General features: G+C 45.2%; 1 protein-coding gene and 1 long non-coding RNA gene across 5 annotated transcripts in view; one reads left to right on the top strand and one right to left on the bottom strand.

The window, feature by feature from the left end:
* Positions 1 to 11,446, top strand: part of rassf7a (Ras association domain family member 7a) — a 35,118-nt gene extending 23,672 nt beyond the window's left edge. For 3 of the 4 annotated variants that reach the window (XM_042110809.1, XM_042110806.1, XM_042110808.1), the window contains 5 exons: positions 4,495 to 4,665; positions 5,499 to 6,457; positions 8,356 to 8,539; positions 9,474 to 9,581; positions 11,055 to 11,446. In XM_042110809.1, the coding sequence (XP_041966743.1) occupies positions 4,563 to 4,665; positions 5,499 to 6,457; positions 8,356 to 8,539; positions 9,474 to 9,581; positions 11,055 to 11,086 (1,386 nt within the window). In that variant the 5' untranslated portion in view covers positions 4,495 to 4,562 and the 3' untranslated portion in view covers positions 11,087 to 11,446. Of the gene's footprint in view, positions 1 to 4,492; positions 4,666 to 5,498; positions 6,458 to 8,355; positions 8,540 to 9,473; positions 9,582 to 11,054 lie in introns of all 4 variants that reach the window. The other variant, XM_042110807.1, reaches the window with a different exon arrangement.
* A 1,442-nt stretch (positions 11,447 to 12,888) lies between these two features.
* LOC121724335 lies at positions 12,889 to 14,021 on the bottom strand. Its single transcript, XR_006035186.1, has 2 exons — positions 13,819 to 14,021; positions 12,889 to 13,300 (listed from the first exon to the last, which is right to left on the bottom strand). It is a non-coding gene; the product is annotated as an uncharacterized LOC121724335 (long non-coding RNA).
* Between the last annotated feature and the right edge of the window lie 928 nt (positions 14,022 to 14,949).

The raw sequence follows: 14,949 nt of genomic DNA, 5'->3' as shown, positions 1-14,949 counted from the left end.
TGTGTGTGTTTTTTGCTCCTCTTGTGCCACACATTCACCCACTTTACCATAGAATTCTTCCAAATTGCAGAGATAAGGAATAAGTAGATATAAACGATCTGATTTGATTATATTTGTTTGCATTTCACTCTATCACAGCTCTCTCCCAGTCGAGGCAGGGCCAACATCTGAAACTTGTTCATATAAATTGCACCATCTCTCTTGCATGTATATGAACACACACACACACACACACACACACACACACACGCACATGGATTGTGCACATGCAAACACACACACACACACACACACACACCAACATGCAAACACATGCACACAGAAACATGCAAGCTATTACACTGCTGCTCCACAGTTTGAAGACCTGTGCTCTCTTATAGACCCTTTCAACAATAAAAACAAAAACAATGCTTGAACGTTCTATTTGGGCCCCAATCTACTTCCTCTGCATTAAGATAACATATGGAATGGTAAAAACGGAAGTCTTGTGGGGCCAACTATGATGCTGATAATGGAACTCTCTTGAAAGGGTCCATAGTTGTGCTGCCTTCTCTACTGCTTTGTGTGTGTGCTGTTTCTCCAGTCATTATACGGCTCTTCGCAATGCTAGTAGAGTGCTCCATTGACTTGAATGGGATTTCCCAACGTTCTACGGTGAATTATTTTCATGGAATAACCGCTGCAAACATATAATTACCACTGTCAATGGCAACGGGTTTTGGGCTTCTTATTTAAGTCTTTCATATCACTGCGCAAGTAGTCCAATCACTTTGTGCAATGGAACTTCATTCAAAAGTGAAAGCAGGCGGTTGATCAGCTGTGTTCTAAAGAATGTTTGATTCAAGTTCAGCGTGTGTTGCGAACTATTTGTTTCTCACCAAAAGCCACGAGGAAACGGTAACATATAAATCTAAAGAGACATATCGTGGAGTTTATTTTTTCGTTTTGGCAAGTAGCCGTATAATAAGCGCCATATATTGACTGTACTGGTGTGATTCCTCTTACTCTCATTCGGTGAGCAAGGGATGTCTCTCTCACACACCCACTCGTGTACTTTGAGGGTCTAAGTTCCTGTCAATCATTCACCAGGCTGGGGCATGTCCTCTGAAGCACCCTGCTGTCAGATTGCTCAACTTTGACTCATGCTGCCATTTCGGCTGAACTCCGAAAAGAATCCATAACTCTAATTAAATGGTTAAGTTTTCCAATGTGTGATCTTTGGATGTGGTTGTAGTTGTAGACATAGAGGCGCTGTGAATGGACGGAGCTGTGTGTGTGTACTTAGGCATGTGTGCACCGGCGTGTGTGAGCGTCCCTGGCGTGGTCAGGAGTCGAGGAACTGACTCTCTGCTCTATGACTAATGGGTGTGAAGAATTGATCTGCTCCTAGTTGAACAGAGAGGGGTGTGTGTGTGTGTGTGTGTGTGTAGGAGGGGGGGGGGGGGGGCACCTGAGTGAGAGCAACTCCAGGCTTCTTCTGAAGGCTTTTCCCCCGACCTCCCACCATGCCCTCTGAGAGTAGGAGCCGGGAGAGAAGGGAGGGGAAAATGATCGCTAATAACAGCTTTTAAAGGCTGAAGATTTAGCGGGGCAGGGCCTGGCATGGAGGTGTTTGTGTGTGTGTGTGTGTGTGTGTGTGTGTGTGTGCTATAATGCATGTGGGAGAGCCTCACAGGAAAAGGAAATGCTTCTCATCCCTGAGATTCCTCAGATCCTAGTCCGTGTCCATGACTGCAGAATCCTCCCGCTGCCATGGGCAACCACACTGCAGATCATCTCCCAGACATCCTCACGTCTCCTCCGCTTGATTTGGATGAAGATAGAGGTGGGGGGGGTGTGTGGGGGGGGGGGCGGGGGTGCCTTGTTTTAATGGCCCTGTATTTATGCCCTGTGGGTACACAGACTTACACACATGGCAGTACAGCAATGCTGCCACAGCATAATGGTGTACTGTTGCTCCACAAGCAACTGTGTATGTGTGTGTGTGTCTCTCTGTGTGTGTGTGTGTGTGTGTGTGTGCGAGCGTGTGTGCGAGCGCACGTGTGTGTGCATGAGCCTGTGCCTGGCTTTAGCGTGTGTATTGTATTTCCCTTATTCTGTGTGGTGTCAGATGTCTGAACTAAAGGTGTTCCAGAGAATGGAGGCTGTCGTCGGTGGCCAGATGGTTGGTGCTGCAGGTAGCTGAGGCTTCACACAGACCAGTCCTGTTTAGGTGTCCTGTCCATCGGTGACCACCTCACACATGCTGCTGAGACATACCCAGGTGTTAATCGTCTGGGTTTTTGTGTGTGTGTGTATGTGTGTGTGTGTGTGTGTGTGTGTGTGTGTGTGTGTGTGTGTGTGTGTGTGTGTGTGTGTGGCTGACGTGTACCTGTTAGTGTCCATTAACACACATACACGGGTAGAAGAGACAGACAAAAGAGAACTTGTCTCCTCTCTCTCTCCAGCACAGTGCAGTGAGATGGCTTTCCTTCGCCAAGCACCAGGACAGGGAAGAAGAGGAGCATTTTTTTTATGAGCTGAAAGGAAAATTAGATTTCTATGGCAGCACTCCAGTGGGGCACTTAATCATGCCTGTGATGTGAGAATGGACATAATTGAGCTGGTAGGTCCACACAGTAGACACACACACACACACACACACACACACACACACACACACACACACACACACACACACACACACACACTCTTCCTACTCGAAAGCCTGTTGTTGTTTGTTCTTGCATGTTTTGGTCAGGTTGGCTATCCCTGCAGGCTTCTGTGGAAATCCCATGGAGAGAATTCATATTCAAATTCCTTTTTTCTTCCAGCCCCCGTCATGCTGAAATAATCAATAATAATGAAAATAGCACATTGACGGTTTTAGGCGTGTAGTATGTTTCTATTTGACCGGTCCTAGTGTCTTACATGTTTTGACTATCCCAAGGTTGTCCAAATGTCAGAAACAGACACACTGTTGTTGCTGTGTAACGTTGCTTTGCTCCAGTAAATATCAGATGAGTAATACAGGGCTAGTCAGGAGTGTGGTGATCTTTGGCTCAGTTGAAGAGGTAAGACTGATTCTGTTACTCGAAGAAATCTCTTTGACTCCTTGGAGTGGTGAATGTTTCAACATTGGCAAGGTTTTCATAGGGGTGTATACCATCAACATCCCTCAAAGCCTGCAAGATCTGACATATCCTCATGTTCCTGTTGAAAGAACGGGAAAACTATGGCCTGGCATGCTGCCAAAAGTCCTTATCAGTTTTAACACTAAAGCTTGTCCTCACAAGATGCTATAGCATGAACCTGTCCCGTGACTATTCTTTAGCAATTACTGTTGAATATGGGAAAACACCAGTCTTATTTGTGTGTGTACATGTGGGGTGCGTCAGTTTGCATGACATGACCAGAGGCCTTGTTTATGACCGGGTTGCTTTTATGGGTTGCTCATAAAACATGGCTGTAAAGAATATGTGGAACCTCCGCCTCGTATATCCATAGTGCCACATGTACAGCAACCTCAGTCTAACAGTGCCACACAAGCAGACACACACACACACTCACACTTGTCAGCAACCTGATGCATTTCCTTCAGTCCCCAAAGCCACATGCTGTCCAAAGGTGTGAAACCTGTTCCTTTTGCATGTGTGTGTGTGTGTGTGTGCGTGTGTGTGCGTGTGTGTGTGTGCGTGCGTCTGCGTGTCTGCTCAGACGTAAGAAAATCATCTCATCCGTGCTTATGGATCTGCCTGTCTGTTCCCCTCTGCATTAATCTGTCCTAACGGCTTTGAAGGGAGGCAGCGGCGTGTTTAATTGGAGCGCGGCTCCGGCTCGCCGGAGGTACCTGTGAGGTAGCTCGCCCCCCTCTGGAACAGAACCAACGCCAGTCAGCCAGTCAGTCACAACGCATATGCCAGTCACAAGCACACACGCATGAGCACAGCTGAGGCATGATTGGCCAGCTGGGGCGTTTGGTACACAAATATAGCGGCCGGGGAAGGTGTGTGTGTGTGTGTGTGTGTGTGTGTGTGTGTGTGTGTGTGTGTGTGTAGCGGACAGTGTTGAATATTTATCTACGTTGTCCCACTGACTGTGTGGATTCTCTGAGTCATTTAATGAATGAATGAATGAATACGAATGCAGTTGTGTGCTGAATGTTTCCTTTATAAAAGGTGGAGGCTTAACACCAGACATACCAACAATAAACCAATTATGTTGGCCATATAACTTTGTCTCACACTCTCACACCATTATGGCAATTCTTTTGTCAGACTGTGTGTGTGTGTCTGTATCTGTGTGTGTATGTCTTTGTCAGATCAGGAGTGTGTGTGTATGTGTTTAACAAAAGATTCATGGTTAGGCATGAGTGTTTTACATTTGTGGATCTGCCTGCTTATCTGTCTGTGTGTGTCACTCTGTACCTTTGTACCAGCATTGTCCTTATCTCTTTCTCTCTCTCTCTCTTTCTTTCTTTTCTTTCTCTCACTCTCTCTCTCCCTCTCTCTGCAGACCAGAGCGTGTGCCATGCAGTGGTGACCAGTGCTGATCTGAGCTGTCGCTGAAGCACAGGCCAGAGGATGGAGCTGAAGGTGTGGGTGGACGGGGTGGTGCGCGTGGTGTGTGGCCTGTCCCAGGAGACGTCCTGCCAGGATGTTGTCATCGCCCTCGCTCAGGCCATCGGTCAGTGTTCTTCCATTCTACTCAACTGGTAGTAGCGTAGTGGTTAAGGAGCTGGGCTAGCATGCAATTGCCTGAAAAGTTGTGGGTTCAATTCCCGGCTTCCACCATTGTGCCCTTGAGCAAGGCACTCAACCCCGAGTTGTTTCGGAGACAATGTAGTCCCTTGTAATATAATTGACATGTAGGTCACTTTGGATGAAAAGTGTCTGCTAAATGAATAAATGTAAATGCAACTGTAGCTGGGAATACTCAATAAATGGGCAACATTTGCATTTCACATTTATATACTTACTTATATCAATACTAGCAGTATCATTACCAATGCCTTTTCCTGCTTGATCTTCTTCATTGAGGTTGACACACCAAGGGCCCTAATTTACATGATGGGCAAAGTACAAAGTCACTCAATCAGTAAAGTGACACGTGCATTGACTTAAGTCACTTAAGTGGTGTGTGGGAATATTGAACTGACCCACCAGTGTTTATGCTTCTCATGATATGAAATGATCAAATAGATTCTACCTTCTTAATAAATGAGCTTTAGTTCGAGTTTAGACATGCCCTGTCATTTAAATTGGGGCCCATATGTCAGTGCTTAGTGCTTGCATTCACAGTTTCAAAACCAGGTATTTCTAGATAATGCAGATTTTGATGAATGGTCCCATGTTTATAGCACTAATGAAATAGGTTTCATACTATTTCCAATTTCAATATATTTCTTCTTCATCAATTAACTTTACTTCGCACTAGTTATATGGTCAACTATTTTGATATTCATCTGTAATCCTCCCAGAGTAATACGATCTATTCCCTCTGTTCCTCTACTCTTACAGGTCAGACAGGTCGCTATGTGCTCGTTCAGAAACTGAGGGACACAGAGCGCCAGCTTCTGGCCAGCGAGCGGCCACTGGAGTCACTGGCCAAGCTGGGTCAGCACGGGAGCGAGGTGCAGTTCTTCCTGCGTCGGACTGGCCCCAGCAGCAGCGATTCCCTTGGCTCTGAGCGCAGCCTCACGCTGACCAAACCGCCATCGTCGTCCTCCAACAGTGATGGCGACCTCCCGAAACGCAGGGAGCCCAAGAAGTCGCTCACCTTCAATCTGGGCCCCTCCAGCTCACCCCGAGCCAAGCCCAAGCAGGCCCGCAAGTCCCTGCCCGCTAAAGACTCCCCAGAGCAGCGGGCGTCCCCTTCCCCTGTCTCCCACACACCCTCACCAACGCCCCAGCCCCCAACCTCCAGCGGACCCCCCAAAGAGGAGGTCTTCCGGCATGTGCTGCAGCAGCAGGAGCGTCTAGCGGCTCTGGAGGCCCAGCTGGAGGCCCTGGAGCGGGAGAGCCGGCCTTGGGAGCAGCAGTCGCAGTCGCTGTCGCCGTCTCCCTCAGGCTCCGACAACGGGGAGCCTCCAGCCCTGCAGGGGGAGCTAGAGCGCCTGGAAGAGACGCTGCGGCGCAACCAGGCAGAACTGGCGCACGAGGACTACTGGGAGGAGGAGCTGCGCGTGGAGCTGGAGCACGAGCGCAGCATGCGCCGGCGTCTGGGCGAGCTGCACGCCAAGCTGGACGACTGCGGCCGTCGGCTGCAGGACTTCAACGAGCGCGCCGACTACCTGGCGCGCGAGCTGCAGAAGGAGAGCCAGGCTGCCGCGGCCAGCGCCAACGCCGCCTCTTCGCCGGAGGAGTCTCTGGGCATGGTGAGGGCGGAGATCCAGAGCCGACAGAGGCAAGGGGTGGAGCTAGAGGCGGAGTTGAGCGAGACGGAGAGCACGCTGGGGAAGACCGAGTCGCTGCTGCAGGTAAGGAGGATTGGCGTAGCCCTGGAGAGGGGGATGTAACCCTCCCTCCCACTAAACAATAAGGACTATGTGTGGTGAGGGGTCACCAACTATGGAGAAAATAAAAGAAGCCAAAAGCTATTCTCTCAAAAGCATATATTCAAACCATTTTGTGTATTTTAATCGAACAGTGTCTGTCAGTTTTGTTACCAGTATTTGATATGTCCATGAAGTGAACACACGTTCACAATGCACAGCATCGACATGTTCCGACATTTATGTGGGTGTAAAATTGTACAGTTTGTTAATTGCAATGTGTTGGCCAATACATGTGTGGGTGTCGTAGAATAAAGATGTAATAAAGATGAATCACAATCCCATGTCTTACATTGACACATTTTCACAAAGGTCATTGTTGGACTGTTACGACGACATAAGTGTGGTCTAAGTTTGAACATGTCTCGGCAAGAACACCAACCCGAGGCTCCTCCACTCGATCTTTCTGTAGATATGACTCATATCCGATCGCTGAAAGACCGCATTCTGAACATTTAGACCTTTAGGTGTAACACAAAGCCTTTGGTAACAAAACCATGCTGTTAGTCACCTGTCATGGCGGTTGGTGTAAATAGATCCCTCACAAATCTCTGAGCAGGATACGTTTGTGTCCCCATATCTCTCTTTGAGATCCTGCAGAAGTGTTTTGCTGTGACCTTTACATAATATTTGTCCAGTGGCTTAGGGCTTTGTTAGAATGTGATAGGTTTGCATATCTCCACTTCATGTGAAGAACGACTTGGAGTCGCTTTGGACTATGTGTCCACTTGTATGGTTCCATTGCTTGTTGAAGCAATTAAGCGCATGTTTTTTCTTAAATAGAATGAGGATTTGTTTAAAAAAAGACTGCAATTCTTAAGGAATATTTACTCATAAATACAAGGATTAAAAAAAATGTGGTCAAAGTTTGTTAGGTGGGCATGGGTGTCAACAGATTCCAAATGTATGGTGGTAAAGATCTTGTTCAGATAGGTGAACGAATGGCCTTTTAATTGTTTTAATCTTTGAAATAATGTGTTTATTTAGTGTTTGGCACTCGGCAGCACATCATTAGCCTGGGCTTGTTCTTGGTTTATAGGCCTTTGATCTGGAGTTCTGGAGTTCTCTATAATGAAGTGATGCCTGCAGGTGGTGAAGCATTCCTGCAATAGATTAGGAAGGATTACACAAACTGAGCTTCAAGGCAGAGTCATTCTCCACCTAGAATCGTTTAGTATTCAAGGGTGCCCTCTAGTGGACAGCACTTGCAGTGTCAGGGAGAAATGCAGAAAGTTTCAGGTCTAACATTCCAGTCTAACACTATAACTCGTTATGGTTATATTACAACCTAAAATACAACCTTTTACCAGATCATAAATAAAGTATAATAACGTATAATAACCTAAAATAATGGCATAAGTCATTTTTCAGGTTTTTCAGAAAACACAAAAAAGTTAACCAAAAATTGAATGATGATTTAGGCAAAAAAATCCTTTCCAGACAGTTGCCTGGAAAGGAATTGAAATAGTCTATCTATTGTTTTGAATGTATTTTGTGTGTTTGAGTACTTGAGTACTTTCAAGTGCAGGCTACTAGTTACATAGTGATAAATTTCACGCTTTGCCTTTTTAAAACTCTTTTAAGAGTGACTAATGGTGGCCCAGCAGCCCAATGTTGTCAATAGAACTTTGCACAGATTGCACAAAATCCAAATGTTCAGTGTCCTCAGCCTTAAATCGGTTAAGTTTGGATGTCAACTGATGGAACTAAACAGTAAATGCATTGGTAATAGGGAGGGTGACTCCAAGGCCAATACTGATCATTTGTCTCTGCCCCACCCCACCCCTCCTCTTTCCTGCGCCCTCACTCCCACCCGTTGGCAGGCGCGTCAGGAGGAGCTGGAGGAGCTGAATAAGGAGCTGAGGCAGTGCAACCTGCAGCAGTTCATCCAGCAGGCTGGGGTGCTGCCCGGCCACACCAGCTCCCACTCCGACCTCAACGAGCCCATGGAGCTGGAGCAGCACATCGAGCTCGCTCAGCTGCTCAAGGAGCGCTACGGCATGAGGAGTATGTTACTCACATGCACACACACACATGCCTGCACGCACACACACACACCCACACATACAGATGTGTGAGCAAATATAAGGTATAGGCAAATGCAGATACATGCACATATTAATGTGCACATGCATATGATGGCACGGATTTTGCATGATGTTACAATATAACAACATATGGAAACATACAAAAATGAACACATGCTCTGAGCACGTGTACACCTACAAATTCTTTGTCGTTGCCATAGGTTCCACAGGGTCATACTGGAACAGCATAGCCAGACATGCACACGTACATACTTACCTAAACATCAGTATTTAAACCCTTGGGCCCGGATCCCCATGCAAAACATAGTCAAAAAGATACACAGATGCACTTATGTTCAAAAGCACACACATGAACATATACATGCATAATCCAATGTAGAGATATAGAAACACAAACAGGCAAAAACAGATCTCCCTGAAATCTGGGAAAGATTGGATTTTAAAACGTAGTTGCCTTGAAAGGTGAACCCATCAGAGAACCCCCCTGTAACTAGATGTACCGCATAGCGGTACAAAATATGACCGCCACTCAGTCATATTTATTCATACCATAAAAATTTCTTCATCCTCGGTGCCACGGTTCAGGTAGTTATTTAGGAAAAACTGCATTTTTTGGGTTTCGGGGGGCCCAGCGCGGGGGGGGGAGTGGCCCCTGGGGACCAAACAAAATTTTTCCGTAAAAGTCTAGTGGGGCTACATACCCACTAAATTTCAGGTGCCTCGGTGTTTCAGTGTCCCGGGTATCGTTGACCAAAAATTCAGGAAGTAGATGACGGGGGGGAAAAAAAAGAAACTTTGACAATCACTATATGACCGCTTCGCTAGCGGCGGTCATAATAATCAGTGCCTTAATTACTGACCAAACCCCATCTGTGTGTGTGTCCACTTCACAGGTCCTATGTCTCCGCCGCTGGAGTCCCCTCCGCGTCCCACGGCCAAGCACTTCCTGGGTCACCCGCGCAACCTGCAGAACCCACTGGTGTCCAGCCTCAACCCTGAGGGTGTGTATGTGTGATAGCCTGCTGCCCGCAGCCCTGCCCTGCGTCCTTGCTCCACCCCTACCTCTGCTCCTAGACCCACCCCCCCCCCCCCCCCACCCCACCCCCCGCCCCCCTGCGCCTCTGCCATCCCCCATGTCCAGCGAAGACCCTGGCCTCATGGTGGGACGGAACCAGTGGTGAAAGGGACCCTCCTCTGCCCTCGCATGGTGTTTCCTCTAGCTGGACTGGCTTCCATATCATTGGCTTCTGATATCATTGCCCAACCCTCTCAGTCCCCCTGGTTAATTTATTGAACACCCCTGATACGCCCGGCCCCTTTGCCTCTCCCTTACTTTGCCCCTGTCTTCTCTAATCTGCCTTTACTTACCCGCTGGCCTCTCCATGGGGAGACGTCAGTCCCTCCAGGCTGCCAGCCTTTTCTCCTGTCTTTTGCCTCTCCTTCCTGTGTTTGTTGTTGTCATTACTTCCTCTGGGGGTGTTGTGGTTGCAGACCAACCGTAGAGTCATTGAGACAGTGCAGTGCGGACAGTGACACTGACCTCTGCTCACTGCTGCAGGGCAGTTTTTTTTTTTATTTGCTCACTTGACACGGGGTGGCTGAGACTGACAGACTAGCATCACTTGCCTGTCTCCTCAGCTGCTCATCAATAGAAGGAGCCAGTGTGCGCTGCTGAGTAGACAATAATCTCATTATCAAAAGCCTTGTTGTACAAAAAAAACAAGACACAACAGTTATTATTGTTTTGTGTATCGACCAGCTCTAATCTGTGAACTACAGTATTACAGTAGTGTGTATGTGTAAATATTTGTCTGTTTTTTGTTGTTATTTGTTTGTTTTGGTTGGATTGGCACAGCCAAACAAATAAAGCATATGGCTGTGCATATGTGCTGTGTAGCACAATGTACTGCCATGTCTGATGTCTCTTAAGACATCACTTTTGTGCCCTGTTGGTGGGGTTTGTCGTTGTTTACACAGTGAATGGGTTGCCTAAGCTTGTGAAGCTGAATGCATTTTCAATTTGAGCTGTCCTGATGGTGGAGACTCAACTGGTCAAAAATCCAGCACAATCTGATTCACAACATGAGCACAGCAGTTTTATTGAATGTATTAGCAATGTCTGTAGAGTTAACACTGAAACACAAACAGCACTCACCAGTGAAGTGATGTAGGGACAGTCCCCCCACTTTTAGGAGTCATGACCTACCAATCGTCTGGACAGCTCAAAGGAGAAAAGGGTGCTTTCTTCCCTCTTCTGGTAGTTGTTGTGGGGCATTTAAGCTGTGTGTGTAATCGTGTGTGCATGGTACGGGGCCAAACAGAGAGATCATAATGCATGAACATAATGTACATTTTTTACTTTCTGTATGTTTCTTTTGCTTTACCATGTATTCTTGCTGTCTTCTCTCCAAACCAAAAGTATTGATAGGACCACTCCATCACTCCATTTATTTTTTTTTCCATGTGTCTTGCAGTCCTCACATCCAGGGAGTCGTCATGGAGATAAAACCTGGACCACTGGAATGGGGGATTTATCCCCTTTGTTCTTAATGACCACATCTATTTAACCCATCTTGTGCTAATGTCTGTCCATCTTGTAACAACCATACATATATAAACTGTACATAGAAATATATATTTACATTTTGCTACATTGCAAATTATGTATCTACTGTAAGATATGACCAGAAAGTTTATTATCTTTAGAAGTATGTCTTGTATTTAAATACAATAAAGATGTGCGCTGTGTTTTAGATAAGCCAAGTGTGACGTCGGTTTGTTACCGGAGTCAAATCACCCGTTAATGTTTGATCACCCAACCAAATGCGTCCACAGGAAGTAGATGATGCTTAAAGGATGTCTGACACAGAATGATGAAACATGCTTCAGGAGCACCATTACCTTATAAAGAAAGTGATGCAAACAGTACATCCTGATGACCCATACGCATGAGTGACTGTGTGCGTGTGTGTGTAAACACGTTGATGATACACAGCAGCTGGTCCATTAACACACATGGAGATTTGCATGTAGGCAGTGCTGAGTGTATGTGCTCAGCAGCATGTTGCCCTCTGACTCCGTGCCGCATTTATGTAAGAAGCAGGCCAAATATGATTGCTGGCTGCCTCCAGTGTGGCATTCTGCTAGATGAATTTACTTAACCTTACTTAACAACATTTAAGATTTTTACTGTTGACTAAATAAATTACCCAAGGGGTATATATTGTTGTGCACATATAAAGGATTTTCTGAGCAATACCTGAAGAAGATCCTGAAGTTTCATTTTAATGTTAATCTGAAGGCACGCTGATGCACGCAACTGAGCTGTTTCAAACGGCTGGGCAGTTTTGATATTAAGATTAATTGTGTCAAATTGGATTACCATGATAAGATCAGCCCTGGACCGGCGTGGCTATGGTCAGATAAGCCACAAATCCCTGCAGTTCAGGAGAGTGATCTGGCCTGTCTGGGAAACGTCTGGGTTTGCGATAAGGCAACAGTTGCTCACACACTTGCAGTGTGCAGGGCCACACGTACTCACTGCAAACACACCCCACACACATAGACCTATTGGGTGCAGCACATTAACAGGAAGTCCCGGGCCATGTGACTCTTCTCTTTCTATCTCTGTTCCCAGTTATAAATACAGAGAACATAAGTGTGTCTGAATATTATATTACCCTCATATGTGACTTATGTATGTCAATTGCCAGATGGGCACAGAGGCATTTTAATCCAATCAAGCCTACTGTAGGTCCAGGCTCCTTTATATTCTTCTCTGTGGATCACTGCCATTGACAACTATCACAAGCAGACACACCCTCATCACCCACTTGGAGCAAACACAGAGGTTGCTAACATAATCCACACATAACACATCATAAATGAACACAAGTAAGACTGTTGTCAGAACTTGACTGATGTATATTCCTAGACGGAATGTTCTTCAGTAGCCTACAACTGACTTCACCTGGGCAAAGGTAAATATATCACATTTCAACAGCCAACTAAAAGGTTGCAGTGAATACACAAGAAACAGATTACTCAGGTGCTTAACAATATGTAGTCCTATGACACCTCATATTTATGATCTATTATAACAAATATTATCATCTCGGAAGTACTAATTTAAGCATAATTTCCTGTTTTTAGTTATAGGCTATTCTGTGACTCAGGTCACTGAACACTGGAACATAGGTCATTGTCACTGGCCTATATGTCTGTCATGCCAGCATTTCCTGTCTGAACTGGTTATGCAGATGATCATATAGCTATGCATGCATACATACTGCAAACACAGATAAAATATTTATTTAAGTGTATGTTTAATGTGTAGCACAATAAATCCATACATCTAAACCCATGTGTTCTATTAACAGTTGTTTTTAAATTATTTAAACATAATTCAGTGTTCACATAAGTCAGTTCACGACATTGTAATCAACAAAGTAGGCCAACAGACAATGACCAATAGCAACTGGGATGTGACTCCCCAAATGAATTGACTTTACTCAGACACAGATACTGTACAGTGGATCCGGCACGTCTCACTCGGGGCCTTCCCTCTCTGGACTGTGCGCTCCCACGTCAGGAGCTCTGAAGAACCCCCAAAAGCTGGTTAGCCGCTGTCACACGCACAGTGGAACTGGGTATTTGCGCAATGTGCGTTAGTCAGTGGCTTACCTGCTTTCAGATTTTCAACGGGAGCACAAAAACGGAACTAAAAAGCAGTTAAAATAAATAATGTTGATAACATGGAGCAGATTGCTGTCAGAGTTTTTCCATTGTTTGACTTGTCGATGACTAATTTAGAACAATAAATCACTGCTTGGGAAAATAACTTCCTAATTCAAATACTTGATAGGTAATGAAAGCCCACGTGATTCAAAATAGGTTGCTAGATTTAGCTATAGGAAGCTGACAAGCTGGGCCTCCTGGTTGATAACAACTTTGGACAAGCCCAATATATTTAGGCTTAATTTAAAAGCACACGATTGACACCTTTCTTTGTTTTATTCATCCTGAACTCAAACACTTGCAATACAAAATAATAACAGCCTAATGCTATATTGAGAATGAATAGATCTGTAAAATAGCTTTATACAAACTGACTTATCCAACCTTTTTTACACAAAGGTAATCTATAATAAGAACGGCTGAAATCAATCAAAAACATTACATTTTAATAATATTTTAAGGAAAACATTCAATATCAGTGATGTGCATTCAGTCTCTTACCATCAGTCAGTGTTCCATTTTTGAAACATTTTTGATTGAAGGGGGGAAATCCCAATCAGTCGAGCACGCTTGGTCAGTGCCAATGAAACATAAAAAAAAAAATTCTACAAAAAATAAAGTATTTCAACAAAGTACATCAAGAGATTGGTTGTGGACACCAGTGTAGAAGTTCAGCAGCTCACTTGCTGTATTCCAACCCAGCCCACTCCCCTGTCTCTGCAACCTGACCTGGTTATGCAAATTACGAGTCTACTGGCATTGCACTTGACCAATACATTACATCGACATGGTGGTGCACTCCTCCCATCGCTCACCACTGCCGTATAACTGCTCTTGGAGGGCGTGCTTATTACCACCAATGGGTTTGGTGGAGTGCGTTGAGTTATAGTTGGGGTGCGGCGCGTTCGTTTTTGCACGTCTTACTTTAGGAATGAACCATTCCCGCGTCATCAATTTCCTGCCATTGCCCACTCTTCGTCACCTCTGGCCAATTTTCAAATTTCTCAAACCACTATGGCATAGAATTTGGTACAGTTGGATATGACTAATGCTGCTGACCAATAGTTAAAACTGTTTTAAAGAAAGACAACCCTACCCGCTGTCCCCATAGTGGTTGCACTCTGTTCGCTTGTGTACAACGTTGCCATGAGGCTGGTGTGGATGTGCACGTACCAAGGATGCAGCATGACAGTTCAGCCAGTGAGCGAGAGAGAGAGAAAGAGAGAGAGAGAGAGAGAGAGAGAGAGAGAGAGAGAGAGAGAGAGAGAGAGAGAGAGATCTTTATTCTAAAATTTCCCTCGGGATGAATAAAGTATCTATCTATCTATCTATCTATTTATCTATCTATTTATCTATCTATCTATCTATCTATCTATCTATCTGCTTTGTAGAATAGCCTAATACCATCGCTTAGGCTATAATATTGGCAAAATAAATCACATAAAATACCCTACGTTAATTGTAGTTTATCATGGATCATGTTTAATCTAAGCAAAAGTGAAAACTCAATAAGCCTACAACAACTTTACCCTTTATAGAATAAGGCTGAATGTAACATACATGTTGGGGTTGTATGCATGATGGCTAGTGTGTGTGTGTGTGTGTGTGTGTGTGTGTGTGTGTGTGTGTGTG

This window comes from Alosa sapidissima, chromosome 11, assembly GCF_018492685.1.
Source record: "Alosa sapidissima isolate fAloSap1 chromosome 11, fAloSap1.pri, whole genome shotgun sequence".
Taxonomy (NCBI): Eukaryota; Metazoa; Chordata; class Actinopteri; order Clupeiformes; family Clupeidae; genus Alosa; species Alosa sapidissima.
Note: the sequence above shows the minus strand (reverse complement) of the source record. Positions and strands in the feature narration are given on the sequence as shown.